Genomic DNA, 23,592 nt, shown 5'->3' with positions numbered 1-23,592 from the left:
AAGTGCAAAAGGGCAGAAATAATAAATGCAACCTTCTCAGACCACAATGCAATGAAAATAATAATTAGTAAGGGTACATGGAGGGATAAATCAAAAATTAATTGGAAATTGAACAATATGATTCTCTAAAACTGGCTAGTTAAAGAACAAATCGTAGAAACAATCAATAACTTCATTGAAGAAAATGACAATGGTGAGACATCCTTTTAAAACCTATGGGATGCACCCAAAGCAGTACTCAGGGGGAAATTTATATACTTGAGTTCATATATAAACAAATTAAGAAGGGCAGAAGTCAATGAATTGGGCATGGAAATTAAAAAACTAGAAAGTGAACAAATTAAAAACCCTCAGATGAAGACTAAATTAGAGATCCTAAAAATCAAAGGAGAAATTAATAAAATTGAAAGTCAAAGAACTATTGATTTAATAAATAAGACTAGAAGCTGGTACTTTGAAAAAACAAATAAAATAAACAAAGTACTAATCAGTCTAATTAAAAAAAGGAAAAAAAAACCAAATTGACAGTATCCAAGATGAAAAGGGAGACCTCACCTCTAATGAAAAGGAAATTAAGGCAATCATTAAAAACTACTATGCCCAATTACATGGCAACAAATATGGCAATCTAGGTGATATGGATGAATACTTACAAAAATATAAATTGCCTAGACTAACAGAGGAAGAAATAGACTACCTAAACAACCCCATATCAGAAAAAGAAATTGAACAGGTCATCAAAGAACTCCCTAAGAAAAAATCCCCAGGTCCAGTTGGATTCACAAATGAATTCTAATCCCAATATTATACAAAGTATTTGACAGAATAAGCGAAGAAGGGGTTCTACCAAATTCTTTTTACAACACAAACATGGTACTGATCCCAAAGCCAGGCAGGTTAAAAAACAGAGAAAGAAAACTATAGGCCGATCTCCCTAATGAATATAGACAGAAAAATCTTAAATAGGATACTAGCAAAAAGACGCCAGCAAGTCATCACAAGGGTTATCCACTATGATCAGGTAGGATTCATACCAGGAATGCAAGGATGGTTCAATATTAGGAAAACCATCCACATAATTGACCATATTAACAAGCAAACTGACAAAAATCACATGATTATCTCAATAGATGCAGAAAAAACCTTTGATAAAATACAACACCCATTCCTATTGAAAACACTAGAAAGTATAGGAATAGAAGGGCCTTTCCTAAAAATAATAAACAGTATATATCTAAAACCATCAGCAAACATCGTCTGCAATGGGGATAAACTCGAAGCCTTCCCAATAAGATCAGGAGTAAAACAAGGATGCCCATTATCACCTTTACTATTTAATATTGTACTAGAAATACTAGCAGTAGCAATTAGAGAAGAAAAAAGAAATTGAAGGTATTAAAATTGGCAATGAGGAAACCAAGCTGTCACTCTTTGCGGATGATATGATGATTTACTTAAAGAATTCTAGAGAATCAACCAAAAAGCTAGTCGAAATAATCAACAACTTTAGGATACAAAATAAACCCACACAAGTTATCAGCATTTCTATATATCTCCAACTCAGTTCAGCAGCAAGAATTAGAAAGAGAAATCCCAGTCAAAATCACCTTAGACAATATAAAATACTTAGGAATCTATCTGCTGGACAAACACAGGAACTATATGAACACAACTACAAAACACTCTCCACACAATTAAAACTAGATCTAAACAATTGGAAAAACATTGATTGCTCATGGGTGGGACGAGCTAACGTAATAAAAATTACCATCCTACCCAAACTTATTTATTTAGTGCCATACTGAACTTCCAAACAACTTTTTTACTGAATTAGAGAAAACCATTACAAAGTTCATTTGGAAGAACAAAGGATCAAGGATATCCAGGGAAATAATGAAAAAAAAATACAAAGGAAGGTGGCCTTGCAGTCCCAGATCTCAAACTATACTATAAAGCAGTGATCATGAAAACAATTTGGTACTGGCTAAGAGACAGAAAGGAGGATCAGTGGAATAGACTTGGGGTAAATGACCTCAGCAAGACAATCTATGAGAAACCCAAAGACCCCAGCTTTGGGGACAAAAATCCGCTATTTGATAAAAACTGCTGGGAAAATTGGAAGACAGTGTGGGAGAGATTAGGTTTGGATCAACACCTCACACCCTACACCAAGATAAACTCAGAATGGGTGAATGACTTGAATATAAAGAAGGAAACTATAAGTATATTAGGTGAACACAGAATAGCATATATGTCAGACCTATGGGAAAGGAAAGATTTTAAAACCAAGCAAGACTTAGAAAGAGTCACAAAATGTAAAATAAATAATTTTTACTACATCAAATTAAAAAGTTTCTGTACAAACAAAACCAATGTCACTAAAATTAGAAGGGAGGCAACAAATTGGGAAACAATCTTCATAACAAGAACCTCTGACAAAGGTCTAATTACTCAAATTTATAAAGAGTTAAACCAGCTGTACAAAAAATCAAGTCATTCTCCAATTGATAAATGGGCAAGAGACATGAATAGGCAGTTTTCAGTTAAAGAAATCAAAACTATTAATAAGCACATGAAAAAATGTTCCAAATCTCTTATAATCAGAGAGATGCAAATCAAAACAACTCTGAGGTATCACCTCACACCTAGCAGATTGGCCAACATGACAGCAAAGGAAAGTAATGAATGCTGGAGGGAATGTGGCAAAGTAGGGACACTAATTCATTGCTGGTGGAGTTGTGAATTGATCCAACCATTCTGGAGGGCAATTTGGAACTATGCCCAAAAGGCATAAAAGACTGTCTGCCCTCTGATCCAGCTATAGCACTGCTGGGTTTGTACCCCAAAGATATAATAAGGAAAAAGACATGTACAAAAATATTCATAGCCGCGCTCTTTGTGGTAGCCAAAAATTGGAAAATGAGGGGTGCCCATCAATTGGGGAATGGCTGAACAAACTATGGTATATGTTGGTGATAGAATACTAGTGTGCTAAAAGGAATAATAAAATGGAGGAATTCCATGTGGACTGCAAGGACCTCCAGGAAGTGATGCAGAGCAAGAGGAGCAGAACCAGGAGAACATTGTACACAGAGACTGATACACTGTGGTTCAATCAAACGTAATGGACTTCTCCATTAGTGGCGGTGTAATGTCCCTGAACAATCTGCAGGGATCCAGGAGAAAAAACACTATCCTCAAGCAGAGGACAAACTGTGGGAGTAAAAACACTGAGGAAGAGCAACTGTTTGACTACAGGGGTGGAGGGGATACGACTGAGGAGAGACACCAATTAAGCACCCTAATGCAAATACCAACAACAAGGAAATGGGTTCAGAGCAAGGACACATGTGATACCCAGTGGAATCGCATGTTGGCTAGGGAAGGGGTGGTGGGAGGAGGGGGAGGGAGGAAAAGAAAATGATCTCTGTTTCCAATGAATAATGTATGAAAATGACCAAATAAAATAATGTTTAAAAAAAAAGAAGTAATAGGAGGTAAGGTAAAATGTTGTCAGATGGAGGCAGGCATTGAATGCCAAGTTAAGGAATTGGAACTTTACTTGAAATGCAAATTGCAGGGCAGGATTCATTTTTGTTATCTGTCTTTAGGTCTCCCAGTGCCTTGTATATAACTAGGCCCAGCTAGGAAGTGTCTGAGGCCATATTTAATGTATGTCTCTTTCTGGACCTTGTATCTATTACCTTTTGATCAGGAGATAGGTAACATGTTTCATCATAGATCCTCTAGAGCATGACTTGTAGGGATAGAAGTGAAATCTGAACTCAGGTCTTTATTATTAGAAACTCTGGACTCTAATCCAGTATACTCTATTACCCTTATATAGAATGAATGATATTCAAAATTAGGGAATTTTCCTTTTCAGGGGGTTTGAGATTTTTTTTCTAACTTTCTGATGACATGTTTTATAGCAGTGATGGTGAGCCTATGCCAAATGTGGCATGCAGAGCACTCTCTGTGGGCACCTGGCAGCCACATCCCCCCCACCCCAAGAGTTTGTTACTAGAAGGGCAGAGAGACTCAGGCAAAGCTGCTCCCCTCTCCCTCTCCACCATGCTTGAGGACATTTTTTCACATTCCCTGCCCCTCTTCCCCGGAGCCCAATGGGAGGGCACAAGGGGTAAGGTGGGAAGCTCACAGGAGGCAGAGCTGGAGAGAAGCAGTGAGCTCGGGCCACTCCCCTCCCTCTCTCTACCCTTGAGGACATTTTTTCACATCCCACCCCCCCCCTCCACCCAGCAACTCACCAGGAGTATTTTCTCCTTCCCTTGACTGGGGTAAGAGGAGGAGGGCCACACCTGGCACTTGTTGTGGGGAAAGAGCACATCACTTAGTCTAGGGGGTGGGGAAGGGGCAGGGACTGTCTCCAAAAGGTTTACCATCAGGGTAGCTCAGTGGATTGAGAGCCAGACCTAGAGACTGGAGGTCCTCAGTTCAAATCTGGCCTCAGACACTTCCCAGCTGTGTGACCCTGGGAAAGTCACTTGACCTCCATTGCCTAGCCCTTACCACTCTTCTGCCTTGGAGCCAATACACAGTATTGATTCTAAGGCAGAAGGTAAGGGTTTAAAGCAACAACAATAACAAAAGGTTCACCATCATTGTATTATAGGCTAATGGAAGGAAACAAGCACTTATTAATTTTGTACAGCACTGTGCTAAGTGCTGTACAAAGATTATCTCATTTGGTCCTCAGAATCCCAAAAAGTAAGAAATTGTTTCATGGAATCATGGATTCTCCATATGGAAGAGACCTCTTCAATCATCTAATTGAATCCCTGTTTCCATGTCTTCAGGTAGGATGTTCCCCCCAGTAAAATGTCAACTCCATCTAGGCAAGGCTTATTTTACTCTTATCTTTGTTTCTCCAGTGCTCAGGATAGTTAGTGACACAAAGAGAGTACTTAATTAAATATTTGTTCTTTCACCAATATCTCTACCTACATGTTTGGCCAGTCTCTCAAATTCAACATGTCCAAAAGTAAACTCATCAACTTTCCCCAAAAGCTTCCACCCCAATTCAAACCTCTTTGTTTGGCTGCTGGTACCGCTGACCATCCTTCTGATACCCAGAGTTGAAACCTTGGAGTTATCTTTGATTCTTTTTTTTTTAAAACCTTTACTTTCTTAGTAACAACTCTAAGGTAGAAGGACCAGGGCTAGGCAAATGGGGTTAATTAAGTGACGTATCCAGAGTCATACAGTTTGGAAGTGTCTGAGGCTGGGTCATCTTTGATTCTTTTATCTCTTTCATCTTCCATATCTAAACCATTGTCCAGCTGGTCAATTCTGCCTCCATAGCATTTAAAAAGTTCATACCTTTTTCTCTATCTCACTATCCATTCCTTAGATGAGTTAAGGGGATGTCATGTGAAGACTTCCCTTGGGGGAATAGAACAATTTGTTCCGAAGGCCATGAGATGGCTACAGCATGCACTATGGCAGGCTTAGAGCTTGGCCAGACATCAAAGAAGCCAAGATCATCTACTTCATTCTGGACCATCACCAGTTGACCCAACTTTTGTCTTGCCACTGGATCTGGATGACTCTGGAAGAGAGAATAAGGCTGATGACTTCATATAGCCCTGCCTCACTTAAATCTAATTCTTGTGCCAATTAAGATGGACCCCAATGATGTCATTGGTCCTCTTTAAAAATAAAGAAGAAACAAAGAAACAAAAAGAAGGGCAAACAACACTCCTTAGGTTTCTTAGTTCTACAGTCTTTCTCTTCTTGTCACCCTCATTTCCCTTCACGCACTTTACTTTTCAGCCAAATTGGATTATAAGTCTTCCTAAAACTCCACCCTCCATCTTTATCTCTAGAAATTATTAGGATAGACCATTTTGCCATCCTTAAAATACATTCCCTTCCTCATTTCTGCTTTCAGTACTTTTCTGACTTTTAAAATATGACTTGTTCCATTTGCTTAACCTTTAAACTTGGCTCAGTTGCTGTCTTCTCTGTTGAGCCTTCTTGGTTCTCTTTCCAGATTAAAGTATTCTCTTCTTTAAATTCCTTGCAGGGGGGACAACTAAATTGCTCAATGGACTGACAGCCAGGCCTAGAGCTGGGAAGTCCTGAGTTCAAATCCAACCTTAGATACTTCCTAGCTCTGTGACCTTGAACTAGTCCCTTAGCCCTCATTACCTAACCTCTTACAGTTCTGCCTGGAACTTGGATTCTAAGATGGAAGGTGAGGGTTTAAAAATAAAATAAAATCCCTCCTGTGTGTTGTCTGTATCTTTCTTTTGACCCAATTATACACTACTTTGTTGTGTTCATTTGTTTTGATGGGATTTTCTTGGCAAAGATAGTGGGGTGGTTTGCCATTCCCTTCTCTAGCACATTTTACAGATGAGGAAATGAAGGAAACATTTAAGTGACTTGCCCAAGGTCACATAGCTGGGAAGTATCTGAGGCAGAACTTGAACTCACATCTTCCTGACTCTAGACCCAGTGCTCTATTCATTGCACCTCATTTGGAATTATATTAATCTCTGAAATATATTGCATCTCTTCCCTACCCCTGGTAAAAAAAAATTCCTTGAGGATAGGGACTATATAATTTTTAAATCATCATATCCCTAGCACCTAGCAGTATTGGGTTGCAGAGAGAATGAATTTACTAAAAATTTCCGAATGAATCATAGAACCAGAGAATATTTGTGCTGAATAGAATCCTAAAGACCATCTTGGAACCCCCTCTGATTTTTTGCTTGTTTTCAATTATTTTTCTTTATTTAATTTTAATAACAAATTTCCACATAAGTTTTCCAAAGTTATATGATTCATGTTGTCTCTGTCCCTTCTTTCCTCCCCCTTTCCGGAGTTGAGAAGCAATTCTTAACCCCTTTCATTTTTAAAGAAATAGGGCCACGGAGGAAGTAAAATAACTTGTCCAAAGTCAACAGGTTAATTGTAGAGACTTCATACACTTTATCATGGATGTAATCTATTACTGGCAGCAGCTAAGTGGTTTAGTAGATAGAACACTGGGCCTAGAATCAGGAAGACCTGAGTTCAAATCTAGGCTCAAACACTAGCTGTCTGATCCTTGGCAAATCACTTAACCTCTGTTTGCCTCAATCCATTGGAGAAAGAAATGGCAAACCACTCTAAAATTTTTGCCAAGAAAACCCATAGATAGTTTGGTCCATGAGGTCTTAAAGTGTTGGAAATGACTGAAAAACAACAATCTATTACTACTTTTCCCTAGAATTGTAGAATTCTCTGGTATGGGTGGAAAAACCCCTGGTCTGGTAGTCAGGAGACCTAGATTCTTGTCCCAGAGCTACTGCTGACTCGCCATGGAACCACAAATGGATGGCTTAGTCTTTTGAACCTCAGTTTCCACATTTATAAAATAAAGTAGTTGGGATGGAACAGAGGTTCTTAATCTTTTTTGGAATGTAGATACCTTTGGAGGCTGGTAGATGCTATGGATCCTTTCTCAGAATCATATGTTTAAATACATGAAATATATAAAGATACAAGGAAATAAATTACATTGTATGTATGTATATACATAGAAGAAAGTACATAGGATATAAGGAAACCAATTATAAGTACAAGTGATACAAAGAAGCCAATCACATGGAAATATAGTTATCAAAATGTTTTGTTAATTCCTTGACCCTTCCTGCCATTAAAGTTTGCAAAATGCTTTACTGGGGGCACCTGGGTAGCTCAGTGGATTGAGAGCCAGGCCCAGAGACCCAGGTCCTAGGTTCAAATCTGACCTTAGACACTTCCTAGCTGTGTGATCCTGGGCAAGTCACTTAACCCCCATTGCCTAGCCCTTACTTCTTTTCTGCATTGGAACCAAATGTACAGGATTGATTCTAAGACGGAAGGTGAGGGTTTTTTGTTTGTTTTTAAATAAGAACTAAAAACACATGTTCTATCAATTAATACTCACAACAGCCCTCTGGACTAAATTCCTATTATGCAAAGAGAAATTCATCTCAGTGACTTGTTAGCCCAGGGTCACACAGCTAGGAAATGTCTATGGTGGAATTCAAACCCATGTCTTACTGGTCCCAAGTTCAGCAAACCATCTGTTACAATGTCCAAAAGATGGAGCCTTTAGCCAAGATTCCACATATGGTCTGAGTCATCAATAAGTATGCCCACCCTTCAATGGCCATAGGAGGGAAGATAGAGCAAGCATTTATTAATCACCTACTGTGTGCTGAGTGCTTTGCAGCCATTATCTTGGGAATATGACAGGAATCTTCCCCTTTCTTCCTAGGCAGCTCTTCTCTTTTGAATCCATCTCACTTTTTCTGATGCACTATTTAAGATGCAGAACAGTTATCTTTGGCCCTTGAGAAAGGTGAAGCAGGCTACCATTTTAAGTCTGGTGATGGCATGTGTTGTGTTTCTCTACAAGAGAGCTACAACTTTTTTCTATGGTGTTTTTTATCTCTTATAAAATATTTTTCTATTACTTCAATGAGAAAAAGAATAAGCAATCTTACAATTGTGGAAACATCTTAAAAGTTCCCTGAAAAAACTGGATAGGTTCTAGCTAATTTTATGGCTGCTAATGGTTTAAGTGGGAAACTAGCCAAGAACTCTTCCCAGGTTATTCTAATTGCTGGGAACCACGTAACTGGCATCCTTTTGTTAGTGTTCTTCTCTTTCAAATGTCACCTTAAAGACCATATTAAAGCCATTTAAAGAAAAAGGCAAAATGTTGTATTTTTGCCAGCCATCTTTCTCTTTTCTATTCATTAATTTAATAAACCCTGATTGTTCCCTGTGTGCAGAGCTCTGTGATAGGTGCTGAGAGAGATACAAATTTCAGATAGCATAGAGTCCTTGCCCTCATAGAGCTCAGTCCAGAAGGGGCTATTAGACAACAACAATGAGTGTACAACACAGGCTGCTCTAAGAAGCCCCAGGAAGGTTATCACCAATAAGAGGTATCAGGGAAGTCCCCCTGGAATTAATAGGTAGTATTTGGGTTAGAGGTCAATTGATGGCTGGGGATTCACCAGATGAGGAAAACTTACTCCAAGAACCAGGTTCTTTGTAAAGGTACACCTCCAGCAGTGGAAGTGGAGAACGGAGATAGGGAGGTGCTGAAATCTCCCACAGCAGCTTCTTGAGAAAGTAGTCCAGGGAAGATAGAGCAGAAAAGAATAGCATAAGCTATCGTGGAAAGGCAGGGTGGTGGAAAGTTATGGAAATTCTGGGGTGTAGAGTAAAGAAGTTTTAACTTTACTAAGTTGGCAAATATGGCCCACACTGAAAGTTGGGATAAGCCTGGCTGCCCAGATTCCATGCCCCTACAGCTAGCTGGCACTATTCGAGGAAAGGCTCAGAGTCCAGAGGAGAGGCTACCAGAACCCTGAAGGACGCAGTCTGCCCTGCTGCGTGGAGAGATCGGGCTTATCACCAGCCATGGCCACTTCATGCTTCTCACAGATGTCTTCCAACCTGCGGCTTTCTAAGAGAGACCTTCTTCCTGCTTTGGTTGGGGGGAAGGGGGAGGCAACTAATCTTTTAATAATAAAATATGGGTGCTCCCTGTACTCCCTAGACTAGGTAAGGAACCTGGATAGGTCTTCTTTGATTCCAGCTTCATCCCAAGGCCCGTGAATGGTCTCTTTGAAAAGCTGCAGGCAGATAAGATAGTAAGGACAGAGGCAAGAGATGGAGAGTAGCAGCAGCGCACACCCCTAATGGTCAGCAGCCCCACTAGAGCAGAGAGAACAAAAAGCAGTGTGACCCCCACGTAGCTGCATGGGGTACAGGCCTTCAGTTTCTTCTGTCCCTGGACTGGGACAGCTAGGCGGCTCAGTGGATAGAGAGACAGGCCTGGAGATGAGAAATCCTGGGTTTAAATGTGACCTCAGATGCTTTCTAGCTGTATGACCCTGGGTGAGTCACTTACCCTCCATTGTGTAGCCATTCCTACTCTTCTGTCTTGGAACAAATACTTAGTATCAATTCCAAGACAGAAAGCAAAAGTTAAAGCAACAACAAAAAGAACCCTTGGGCTAGATGATCTCTAAGTTTCTGTCCTAACTCTCTCTGTTTGTTTTGAGGCAGATGAACATGGATTTTTTAAAAAAGTGACACTCTTAATAGATGTTATAGGGCCATTAGGTGGCACAAATGGATAGAGCACCTGGCTTGTCAAAACTGATTTTAGACACTAGCTGGGTGACCTTGGGCAAGTCACTTGACCCTGTTTGCATGCTCATCTGTAAAATGACCTGGAGAAGGAAATGGCAAACCAGTCCTGTGTCTTTGCCAAGAAAATGCCAAATGGGGAAAGGAGTTAGACAAAACTGACATGACTAAACAACAGATGTTATGTGGTTTTATCTTGGAGAAAATCTTGATTATTATATACTTGTGCAGCATAAAGCCATGAGATTTAGTGAAAGGCAGTGCAGCCTTATAGAAAGAGCTCTAACTTTGGAGTCAGTGGAGCTGGATTTGAGCCCTATATGGGCTCTTTGCTCTGTATATGATTGTGACTTATTTACTTCCTGTCTCTGCAGCATAGTGCCCTCCTGTAAGGTGTGGGGATTAGACTAAATCACTGCCACAGCCCTTTCCAAATCTAATTCCTTGGAATCAATGAAGAAAGGCTTAGAATTCTTTCTAAGGACTTGATCTCTAGATTCCCAACTGCTTGCTGGATATTTTTACTTTAATCTGTGATCTACCGAGTCCATGAACTTAGCTGAGAAATAAAACTCCATTTTTATTTTAACAGAATTGGTTTCCTTTGTAATCCTGCATATTTGATTTTATGCATTGAAAGACATGATTCTGAGGTGTTCACAGATTTCACCAGACTCCCCAAGGGACTCGAAACACAGAAAACATTAAGATGCTGAGTCGGCATCTCACTCTCCCCATGCAGAAGCCAAATTTTCCTCTCTTTTCCATCCCCCATTACTCCTCTTTCAAACTTCCTTATCTCTATTAATGGCAACTGGGATTCTGTGCTCAACTCAGACTTGAAATCTACTGCTCACCACTGACTCCTCATTTATCTTCATTCTTCATATTCATATATCCTATTATTAGGGCCTGTCATTCTCTGATATGTCCTTTCCTTCCTTCCTTCCTTCCTTCCTTCCTTCCCTCCTTCCTTCCTTCCTTCCTTCCTTCCTTCCTTCCTTCCTTCCTTCCTTCCTTCCTTCCTTCCTTCCTTCCTTCCTTCCTTCCTTCCTTCCTTCCTTCCTTCCTTCCTTCCTTCCTCCCTCCCTCCCTCCCTCCCTCCCTCCTTCCCTCCCTCCCTTCCTCAAAGCACTGGCGGGTACCAGTCTCTTTCAGGTGTTCATGATCCTGTTTAGACCCAGTAGACCTGCAAAAGTCCCTTAACCAATTTCTGTGTCTTCAGTTTCTCTCTCTCCTCCAGTCCATCAGATACACTCCTCTCAGTGTGATCTTTTCAAACAGTCCTTTTTTTCCTCCCTATCTTAACAATCTTTGATACTCCCTAAGAAAAAATCAGAACTTCTGAGCATGGCATTCAAAGGTCCCTCACAATATTACTCCAACACACCCTACCAATTTGCATCTTGTGATTCAGGTACATTCATCTCATTGTCACCCAAATGTGTTAAGGCAGAGTGTGTGTGTGTGTGTGTGTGTGTGTGTGTGTGTCCAGGAGGGTGGAGTACCAGCCAAAAACTTCAGCAGGTCTGAACAGGTCTGAATTTGGTTTTGCATTTTGGTTTTAATCAGTGTAGGGAGGTTCTGAAGAAAATTCCCTCTACCAATGCAGAGCAGCAGTTTCTCTGTAACTTCTTCTTTTTGAAGGTTGCCTGGGGCACTGAGAAGGTAAATGACTTGCTACATACATGTTAGAGGTGGGGCATAAATTTAGATGTTCCTGACTTTGGAGGCCAGAACTCTAACCTCTCACTGTGTTGTCCAGTCTCCCACTGCTCACATTCTAAAATGAAAAATAGTCCCCTAACCTCAAGATGCTTTCCCATCTCTGTATTTGTGCTTAAATCGTTTCCCCTTCCTAGGGAAGGGGAAGTGAAATATAGCGCCTTTTCTATGCCAGGAACACTGCAAAGCATTTTATAAATATCTAATTTGATCCTCATTGCTACCCTGAGAAATAGGAACTATCATTATTCCCATTTTATAGTTTATAGATGAGGAAAATGAGGCAAGCAGAGATTAAATAACTTGCCCACAGTCATACAGCAAAAAAATGTCTGAGGCTAGCTTTGAATTCAGAGCTTCCCTTTTCTGAGCCTTACCACTACACTTATCTAGTATTTTCTAGTTATTTATATTCTCCTCATAGTCCTAGCATAATGCTATGTTGATGGTGTGGGTCAAAGATAAATATGCACACACATGCACTATGGTCATAACATCTGTATGCATTGAACACTGAGAGTGTTTTGTGTTATGTACGTTTGTTCTTATTAATTCACTTAGATGATAAGCTCCATGAGGGCAGGATCTGTGTTCATTATTGTTAAGTTGTTTCGGCTGTCTGACTCTTCGATTATATCTGACTTGCTTCATCATCATCACATCCCTGAACAGACTGAACTATGTATACATGGAGATCTCTTTTTTAAAGTTTAAATTTTCATTGAAATCTTTTTGGTTTTGCATCACCTTTATTTCTGGAGGGGTTTGCCATTTCCTTCTCCAGCTCATTTTATAGATGAAGAAACTGAGGCAAACAGGGTTAAGTGGCTCTCCCAGAATGATCCAGCTAGTAAGAGTCCGAGGCCAGATTTGAATTCATGAAGAGAGGTCATCCTGACTTCAAGCCTGGCACTCTTTCCATTGTGCCACTTAACCAGTCCATCTGTGTTCATAACGCCTTGTATCTCCCATGCTGCCTCTCCCTCTTCCTCTCTCTCTCCCTCCTTCCCTCCTCCTCTCTCTCCCTCTCCCTCCCTTCTTCCCTCTCCCTCCCTCCTTCTCTCTGTCTGTCTGTCTGTCTGTCTCTCTCCTTCCCTTCCTTCCTCCCTCCTTCCCTCCCTCTCTCTAGTAATACATGATATATATATATATATATATATATATATATATATATATATATATAAAACTTTCTGTCTTAGAATAGATTTGTTCCAAGGCAGAAAAGCAATAAGGGCTAAGCATTGGGGTTAAGCGACTTACTTAGCTAGGGCACAGCTAGGAAGTGTTTGAGGCTATATTTGAACTTAAGGCCTCCTGTTTACAGGACTAGCTCTTTAGCCACTGAGCCATCTAGCTGCCCTTGCCTATGTATATTGATTAAATAATGGTTGATTCAGTAAAGAGGTCTGAAAGGATTTAGGAGCAGAAAGGAAGTGTTTGGATCTAGGGATTTGCTGGAGGTTCAGTGATAATCCCTATATTAGTAGGTCCACAACCTTCTTCCTCTTGGTGTAGTTAAATCTTTTTTTTTTTTAATTCACAAAAATTAAAACTGCTTTGATCATTAAGGTTAATGGACCAGGCCATTTCTTTTGCATCTAGGCACTTCTTTAAAATATATATATATAACCAGAGGGCAGCTAGGTGGTCCAGTGGATAGAATGTCAGGCCTAGAGATGGGAGATCCTGGGTTCAAATCTAGCCTCAGACACTTCCTAACTTTGTGACCCTGGGGGCAAGTCACAACTCCAGTTGTCTTGTCCTTACTCTTCTAATGCCTCAGAACCAATACACAATATTGATTCTAAGAAAGAAGTGTATTAGGTGGTTGTTTCACAGAAGGTAAGCATTTAATATCCTATCCATTCCAAAATAAATTCTCCTCCACCCTCATTAAAATTAACCCTAGTAACAAAGGAAAATAGTTACCAATAGAACAACTGTGCCTGCTGACATATGCTGGGCATCTGTGGTCTGTATCCCTCTTTTCATACTTCTCCTGTTTTTCTTTATGGCCAGGATGACACTTGGCTTCCCATCACTCAGACAATGGAATGATCTGGTTGTGTATGAGCCACCAGATAGTCCTTCCTCTGTGTAAATTGGCCACTTTTTGAAGCCTTAAAATTGTTGATTCAGGATCTGAGAAGAAAATGGTAATAACCAGCATTAAGCAGTGGTTCTTAATCTGAGATCAGAACAATTGTTTTTTAAGACAAAATTTTGATATTTCAAATGGTTTGCTTTGTAATCTGATGTGTTTTATTTTATGCATTCAAAATTATTATTCTGAGAAGGGTCCATAGGCTTTACCAGCCTGTTAAAGGGATTCTCAACCCAAAAGAGGTCAAGAATCTCGGCTTTCAAGGTTGCTACAATTGTTTTTCTGCTCTTAATGTTCTCCTTCCCAGTGGTTTTGGATAGACGTGCCCTTTATTGACCTTGTTTGTATCTCTCAGTTCAGTTTCTCTTTGGACTTTCATTTCTGTTATCACAAATCAAATGACATCAGCATAGTGCTATTGTCTATTGTCAGAAACAACAGACCATGACTGGTGAACAGTCTGATTATATCTGATTTGCTCCATCCTTTTATTATATCCCTAGACAGATTCAACTCTCTATGGAAGTGATGGTGAACCTTTTAGAGATGGAGTGCCAGACCCTACCCCTCAGACCAAGTGCTGTGCCCCCCCAAATGCTGGGTGAACCCTGCCCCCCCTTTACCCCACATAGGGAAGGAAGAAACCACTCCCATTGGGCTACTGGGCAGAGGGGTGGGTGATGTGAAAAAATATCAGGCTTGGTGGAGAGGGGGAGGGGAGCAGCTCCTCCAGAGGCAGAGTCCCTCCGCCTTTCTAGTAACCAACTCTGGTTGGGGATGGGGGTTGGGGGGTTGCATGGGGAGGGTGGCCTCATGCCCATAGAGAGTGCTTTTCTTGCCATCTTTGGTATCTGTGCCATAGGTTCACCATCCCTGCTCAATGGTGGTATCTTTTAAAAAATCTTTTGATATCTTTTTGTTCTTGTATCACTTTCATTTCATTTCTTTTCTAAAAAAAACACACACACACACAAAACAAAAACACTTCTTGGGTGCAGCTAGGTGACTCAATAAATAGAGGGCCAGGTGTGGAGACTAGGGGTCCTGAGTTCAAATCTGAGTTCAGATACTTCCTAGCTGTGTGACCTTGGACAAGTCACTTAACACCCATTGTCTAGCCCTTACCACTCTTCTGACATGGAACCGATACACAGTATTAATTCTAAGACAAAATTTAAGGATTTAAAAACAACAACCAAAAATGCCCTTTTACTTTCCACCTTAAAAAATCAAAACTAAGTATTGGTTCCAAGGTGGTAATAGCTAGACACATTAGGTAGATGGCACAGTAGATAGAAGGCTGGACCTGGACTCAATAAGACTCATCTTCCTAAGTTCAAATCTGGTCTCGGACACTTAATAGCTATGCGACCCTGGGCAAATCACTTAACTCTGCCTCAGTTTCCTCATTTCTAAAATGAGTTGGAGAAGGAAATGGCAAGCCACTTCAGTACCTTTATCAAGAAAACCCCCAGTGGAATCACAAAGAGTTGGACATGATTGAAAGGGCTGAACAATAATAACAAAAGCCAACATGTCAACTGACTCTGATACTTTATACAGTGATCCATATTCAAGTCATACACCAGCTGTGTAACTCCAGACAAGTCATTTAGCTTCTATTTGTCTTGGTTTCTTCATCTTTAAAATAAGGATAAGAGCTTCTTTCCATTTCCATCATGGTAGTCAAGATATTTATTGCTTTCCTGTCTTTTAGTGTTTCATCGGTCTTCCTGTGCTTCTCTCAGTTCTTCATAGTCACAGTTTCTTTTTTTCCCCTTTATAGCCTTATGAACTTGACAAATATTTGCCATATTCTGGCTGTTTTATACTAGATAGAGGACCTTCCTTCTGTTCTTTTCAGTCTCCTTTATCAGTTGTCTAGCTGGAATCCTTTACTAGCTGTTAGGTTTGTGTCAGAGGGAGCTGGGCTTCTTCATAACCTTACTATCACTGAAGAATCTTATGGTTCAATGATCTTTCATGACATCATGTAACAGTGCACATAGGTATCTCCTTTGTTTACATTTCTTTGCTCTATGATGATATTTTAATAATGATAAATGGCTTGCCATTACCCATGGTATTCATTTAGTCCTAACCTTTTGGATCATAGGTGGTCTAGTACTTGTTGAAGGTCTTCTTTTTCTTTTCCTTTTCTTCTCCTTCTTCTTTCTTCCTTTCTCCCTCTTTTTCTCCCTCTGCTTCCCCTTCTTTCTCTTCTCCCCTTTCTCTACTTCCTTCTCCCTCTCTTTCTTCCCTTCCTTCTTCCCTTCCACCTCTTTTCCCTTCCTTTCCTTCTCTCCTTTTTTTTCCTTTCTCACCCCTTTTGTCCTCCTTTCCCTCCCCTTCCTTCTCTTCTCCCTACCTTGCTCAGGCTGGAATCATAGCAGCCACTCACAAGTCTAATCCCACTGCTGATCAGCACAGAAGCTTTGACCTCCATTTCTGGCCCAGACCAGGTCACTACTTTTTAGGCAGCTTGGTGACCTTTCCCCTGCCCTCGTTTCAGAGTTTCAGTATTTTAGCACCAGACTTAGGGAAGACACCCGATTGACTTTAGCCTAGAGTAGGTCAAAACTCTGGAGTTCAAGCAATCCACCATACTCAGCTTCCCCCAGTAGCAGAGATTATAGGCATGAACCACCACCATGCACCTCTGGCCTCTCATAGTCTTTCTTCATTGTGCTTCTCTGGGGATCTTTTCAAAATAAGGGCTCCTTTTCAGAGCATCTCTCCATTTGAGCAATAACTTACCCATTTGCCACATAGCTATCTTTTAAAATTAAAACTCCTGATGTCTTAGTTTCAATCTAGTCAACAAGGAGACTGATTTATTGATTCCTGCCAAAGTGGGAACATGGCTTTTCAAAACCTAGGTCTTGCTGTCCTCATGAACTCTTCTGCCCTCTCCTCAGTGCCATTACATTCTTTCCTGGGTGAGTCATGTATATATTGTGTTCACTAACACTCAGTGTCATAAAAACTTTGAAAAATATCATCTACATCTGTCCTATGGTTCTGTGTATTCCCCTTACCTGAGAACCCATTGTTTCTTTATTAAGCCAAAAGAAAAATCCCTAGGAAATGGCTTTATTCCACTACTTACCTTTAAACTTAGCTGATAAATCGGCTAGTCAAATTTTCTCTTTTCTCTTTTCTGGTTTAGAGGAATGAAATCACCAGAGCCTTGAGCTTTCTCCCTCTGGGCCAATCATTTGATTACATCTGACCCACTTGATGGTGAATTCCTACCTAGCTAATAGTGTCCACAATGTCATAATTATGCCCTGTCCCATAAAAATAGGGGCATGGCCAATGAAAAGAGAAGTATGCCTTTTTCCTCTTGGACCCATACTATTCTTCCCTCCTCCTCCCCACCATCCCTCATCAATATTGTTACTCACTGGTGGTCAGGTGCTGGGCCTGGAGTCAGGAAGACATCTTCATGAGTTAAAATCTGGCCTCAGACACTTACTCAGCTGTGTGACCCTGGGCAAGTTCCTTAACTCTGGTTGCCTCAGTTGCCTCATCTGTAAAATGAGCTGCATAAGGAATGGGAAACCACTCTAATATCTCTGCCAAGAAAACTCCAAAGACTGACAGAGAGTCAGATGTAATTGGAAAATGACCCAACAACAATAAAACACTTACTGTGTGCCAGGCTCTTTTGCTAAGCATTCTTGCTTGCTTGCTTTCTATTTCACCACATTGCTAAGAGTAGTATAAAAAAAAAGACACAGAGGGGAAAAAGCAGGTGGTATATTCTATGGTTGGTGTATAAATCAGTGTGGCCAAAGAAGCTAACTAGAGGTGGCACAATGGATAGAGTTTTAGACATGGTAGCGGGAAGACCTGAGTTCATATCGTGATTTTAGCACTTATCAGTTGTGTAATTCTGGGCAAGTCACTTAGCTTCTCTTTGTCTCAATTTCTTCATCTTTAAAATGAGGATGATAATATTTACCTACCAGAGTTGTGAAAATCAAATGAGATAATATTTTTAAAGTACTTTGCAAACTTTAAAGTAGTACATAAGTATTCTTCTTGCTATTGTTATTATTTTTATTTTTCTCAGTTGTATTAGTTAGTAGTAGTAAGTAATCGTAGTAGTTATAGTTGTAGTAATAGTGGTAGTAGTAAAGTTTCATGTAATGGGAGATACCGCTTGACAAGTACGTTGTGAAGAGTTACTGAAGGTTTGGGGGGGGGGGGGAAGATTGGTGGGGGCCAGTGATAATAGCAATGGAAATTCAAGAAGACTAAATTGATATTTATACTCACTTTTTAGCTAGTCTAGTTGCTCTTCCTCTACCCCCCCCCCCCCCCAATGCTATTGAACATTACTGTTATGGAACATGGAAAACAGGACTCGGTGATAAAAGTTAGGGGTCTTTTCCAAGACCTTAGAGACTATAGAGGTCTAGACACCCCAGCCTGGGAGGGATGCCAGAGACTATTTCTTCTGGCTCTTACTCCTTCAAGAATCCACTTTTATGGGAGCAGCTGGGTGTCTCAGTGGATTGAGAGTCAGGCCCAGAGATGGAAGGTCCTGGGATCAAATCTGGCCTTAGACACTTCCCAGCTGTGTGACCCTGGGCAAGTCATTTAACCCTCAATGCCTAGCCCTTACCATTCTTCTGCCTTAGAACCAACACATAGTATTAATTCTAAGGAGAAAGGTACGGGTTTAAAACAAACAAACAAACAAAAAGAATCTACTTTTGCAACCTATTCCAAAAGACTGGTCATCTAGTTTTTGCTCAAATTTCATCTAGTCCAAACTTCCTCATTTGACAGATGAGGAAACTGAGGCCCATAACTGTGAAGTAATTTACTCATAGTCAGCCACATGACTTAGTAAGCATCAGAGCTGGGATTTACATGCAGTTCCTTGACTCCAACTCTAGCAATAGGCTATAGCATTGATAGTCAGACCTTTTCAAACTCTGAGCACTGATTTCCCAATTTCACCTGGGAACTATCCCAAGAATTAGGAAACTGGCTCACAGCAGCAAGGAGAGGAACTTCTCCTGGGGTTTCACTCTCCCTGCTAGAAGTACTCTTCTCTTTCATTAACTCCCCTCCCCACCTGCCCTCTCATGTTTTTCTTCCCCCAGTCCTGATTGTTTATTTTTGGATTAGACCTATATTTTTATTGTCATGGGAAAATCCCAGTGAGGAATTCTCTACAATTCAAATTGGCACCTAGTTTTGCAATTTACAGTCTTATAGAGAGATCTTGGGTCCTGAGACATTAAATGATTTTCCCAGTCATACAACTGGTATGTGTCATAGGAGGTACTTGAACCCAGACTCCCTGATTCTAAGACTAGTCTCTTTCAGAAAAATGTCTTCTATTTATATGTATGTGTGAATACGAGAGAGAGAAGGAGAGAGAGAGAGAGAGAGAGAGAGAAAGAGAGAGAGAGAGAGAGAGAGAGAGAGAGAAAGAGAGAGAGAGAGAGAGAGAGAGAGGAGAGAGAGAGAGAGAGAGAGAGAGAGAGAGAGAGAGAAAGAGAGAGAGAGAGGAGAGAGAGAGAGAGAGAGAGAGAAAGAGAGAGAGAGAGAGGAGAGAGAGAGAGAGAAAAGAGAGAGAGAGAGAGAGAGAGAGAGAGAGAGAGAGAGAGGAGAGAGAAAGGCAGAGGAGAGTGAGAGAGAGAGAGAGAGAGAAAGGCAGAGGAGAGAGAGAGAGAGAGAGAGAGAGAGAGAGAGAGAGAGAGAGAGAAGAGAGAGAGACTGAACAATAGCCCTGGGAGAAGAAACAAAATCAGACTAGGCCAGAGAGGAGCTTATCTTGGGATAAAACCATTGGAAGGAGAAGTATCTGGTAATTGAACTAATTATTATTGCTGAGTGCTGTGCTTAGTTCTTTCTAGCTGCTGAAGAAATACAATTGATGTTGGGGCCCTCTAAGTGTAAGCGCCCTGGATTGAAGCCCTAGTTGCCTCATTCTAGTTATGGCTCTTTAGGCAAGAGCAGGTAAAGAGCCCAGAGAGGAATGGTGCTTCAATAAACCCTTTTTGCTGCCCCTGCCCCTTAGCCTCGTTCAGAAGACAGTCCCCTGGCACACATTTAAAGCTGCCTTTTTCTATGTTTGGTTCTCTAGGAATCAGAGCGCTTGGAACTCATGAATGCAGAACTGAAGGCACAAATTGAGGAGCTCAAGCAGGAAAGGCAGCAGCTGATCTTAATGCTAAACCGACATCGTCCCACTTGTATTGTGAGGACAGACAGTGTGAAGACCCCGGAGTCTGAAGCCAACCCACTACTGGAACAACTGGAGAAGAAGTGAAAGTGGGTTGGGAGAAGAAAGAAGAGGAGGATGAGGAGGGAGGAGGACGTAGGGTCCCACTCGGGCCCTTTGTTTATGTGTGAAAAACTTTGCAACAAGGCTCAGCACCGCCACAATACAGCGGGCTTCTTTGTGGAATACAGACCAGCAACACATGGGGAAGGGAGGGTTGAGGGAAACTCTTGAGATCAGTGATGATGAATCGAGACAAAGTCGAAACAGGGGAGGGGGTGATCCAGTGCCTGGGGTTACAGTGATGAGGGAGAAAAGGGTGAATGAAGGAAGGGACCCCCCCCCCCCAACCTCCATGGCTACAGTCTCTTCTCCCAGCCTTTCCCATCAGTGTCCCTGTCTTTTGTGACAGCTACTGGCATTGGAAAAGTTGAAAACAAAAAAATCCCAATGGAGTTCAGAATGGAATTTCAGTAACTACCACCCAGCCCTTTACCCCCAAGTAATAAAGCAGAGCAGGCGAGGGATGTGATACAGGACCAACAAGCGCTGCCAGTGGCCTCCATCTGCATGTCCCTGTCCATCGTCATCCCCCTGGATCCTGCCCATGTTCTTCCTGTGTCCCTGGGAAGACCCCTCCTTAACAGACCTCACTCCCTGCTGGAGTTTGCTGTGGGCACTGAGGCGCGGGCGCCCTTCCAAAGCACATACTCACTAATGTTTACAGCCTGGCTGTCCCGGCAGTGCTTTAACTGCACATTTTTACACTTCTCTCTTTTTTTTTTAATATTTTTTACAAAAAGAAAAAGGTTTTATACAGCAATATATATATGGATTTATATAATCACTCGACGTGATATGGTATAAATATGTTATGGTTTGTTTGTTACGAACAAATACTCAACAGTTATTGCCATTGTGTGTAAGTCAATGTTAAGTGCTGTAGTCCCTGGGCGCCCTAGGGCTGGTGCCCGTGGAGGGGGTGCCTGATGCCTGATGCAGTGATCCCGAAGGAGGTGATGCCCATTTCCATCCGTGTAAGCCCTTCATAGTACTCAGTCCTGTATCGCTCAGTAAACGTTACTCTTACTTAGCCCATAGTCTCTTGTGATTTCTGCTGGCTGTTTCTGGGCTCCTACTGTGTGTTTGGCTGGGGAAGGTTTGAGGGGGGCGACGGGATGTATATCCCTGGGACTTAATTAGCTCAGAGGGAATGAAACATGGTGCTTATGAGGCCAAGCTTACCTGTTTAATCTCCGTGTGGGGGAGTGAATCAGAACATTCCGTGATCATTGACTGTCCTGTGAACCTTTGTCTACTCTCAAATGTATAACTTTGAGCATAGGAGAACCCGGCTGAGAATGTTGAGCTATCTCAGTACAACTCTTTCTCATAAATCAAAAAATGTAAAGAAAGAATAACACAGGACCCTACTGACGTGCAAAAGGCACTTAACTCACATTTACTACTCCGAGGTCTCATGATGACCCTACATTCCTGAGGTCTGTACGCACCTCAAGCTCTAGCAGGTTCTCTTTCAGGTCTAGTCTACTTTCCAAGCCATCCTAGTCCACTGAGAACAGCTCATATCCAGTAGGCCAGACGCTAGGTCAGTGATGACGAACCTTTCTAGAGACCGTGTGCCCAAACTGTATTCTCATTGGGCTGCTGGGCAGAGGGTCAGGTGAAATGAAAAATGTCTTCAGGTGTGGTGGAGAGGGGCAGGGGAGCAGCCCATGTTGGCAAGCCCATGGCACTAGGTAATCCCAAGATGAAGAACTAGGAGGGAATTACACATCAAGTCTAATCTGCTTTAAAAACAAAACCAAATAAATCAACCACCTTACCTACCATCTTAGAATTGATACTAGATATCAGCTTCAGACAGAAGAATGGTAAGGGCTAGACATTTGGGGTTGAGTGACTTGCCCAGGGTCGCACAGCTAGGAAGTATCTGAAGTCAGATATGAACCTAGGACCTCCTGCCTCCAGGCTTGGCTTTCTGTCCACTGAGTCACCTAGCTGCCTCTAATCTTCTCTTTTAACAGATGAGGAAGCTATGGCCCAGGGGGACTATCACACAGGTAAAAAACATCAAAGGAAATATTTGAACCCAGCTCCTCTGGCTCCAAAACCTTTTTGTTGGGCTAAGGCTTTTGTACAATAAAAATTGATGCATTCAGAGTCAAGAGGAAAGAGACAAATTGGAGGAAAAAATATCTTTACATCCACAACAAAAATCTGACATGCAAAATTATTGGAAGTGGTACAGATTTATAAGAATAAGAACAATTCTCCAGCTACTGTGTGCTTAAAAATATAAACTGACAGTTCTTAAGTTTAAAAAAGAAACTTACAAACTAACCAAAATCATACAAAATGTTCAAAATCCTTAATGATTAAATAGTTATAAATTTTGAATGCTCTGAAATTATACCTAGCAAATTGGTTACAATAATAATTGATCAGGAGAAGTCATGAAGCAAACAAAAACTACAAAATGGATCTCAGCCCTTTTGGGCCACTTTCCTCTTCTGCAACAATAGTTAGACTGTTAGAAAATGAGGCATCAAACCAAAAATGATCCAGCTTTAAGGTCATCTACAGACATTGTGAAATTCTTGCCCAATGACCCAGTCAATATAATAGAACTAGATTGTATCATTCTTGGCATAGTTGCTAGAAATAAAACTAGAAGAAAAGAGGAAATGATAACTAAACATAATGATGTCTCACATGTTCTCCTTGGAGGAGCAAATAAAAGCTGGTAGAATTAGTTTCATCATACAAACAAAGGCAATAAAATAAATGATTTTGTGGGACAATTGTTAACATTTTATTGCAGTGCTTATGATGAGCAAAAGCAAATGGACCAGTGTGAAGATGATTGCAGCTTATGTACAAATATTTTATGTACCATTTGCAGATGGGGAGACAGAAAATTTTGACAAAAAATCCAATAAGACCCTCCAAGTTAACTCCATATATATGTTAATACTCAGTGCCTTCATTATAAATATATAGTGATCTGCGGCTCAGTGGATAGAGCCAGGCCTCAAAATGGGAGGTGCTGGGTTCAAATTTGACCTCAGATACTTCCTAGCTGTATGACCCTGGGCAAGTCACTAAACTGCCATTGCCTAGTCCTCACCATTCTTCTGCCTTGGAACTAATATTTAGTAAAGATTTTCAAATATTAGATAGATAGATAGAGAGATTACACAAAATACATTGGGAAATATGGCTCAAGATTAAGAAACTAAGGAGGTCAAAAGCTTTTAGATTACACAGAGACCATGATTATGTATGATTAATGCTTTAAGAAGAAAGTCAGATGGCATTGGCATTG

General features: G+C 41.0%; 1 protein-coding gene across 3 annotated transcripts in view; it reads left to right on the top strand.

Moving 5' to 3' along the window:
• Positions 1-21,336, top strand: part of JDP2 (Jun dimerization protein 2) — a 98,225-nt gene extending 76,889 nt beyond the window's left edge. For all 3 annotated transcript variants that reach the window (XM_016428399.2, XM_001367652.4, XM_056810674.1), the window contains one exon: positions 20,106-21,336. In XM_016428399.2, the coding sequence (XP_016283885.1) occupies positions 20,106-20,291 (186 nt within the window). In that variant the 3' untranslated portion in view covers positions 20,292-21,336. The remainder of the gene's footprint in view (positions 1-20,105) is intronic.
• The last annotated feature ends 2,256 nt before the right edge of the window (positions 21,337-23,592 follow it).

The sequence above is a fragment of the Monodelphis domestica genome, chromosome 1 (assembly GCF_027887165.1).
Source record: "Monodelphis domestica isolate mMonDom1 chromosome 1, mMonDom1.pri, whole genome shotgun sequence".
NCBI classification, from domain to species: domain Eukaryota; kingdom Metazoa; phylum Chordata; class Mammalia; order Didelphimorphia; family Didelphidae; genus Monodelphis; species Monodelphis domestica.
This window is presented reverse-complemented; position numbering and strand designations above follow the sequence as displayed.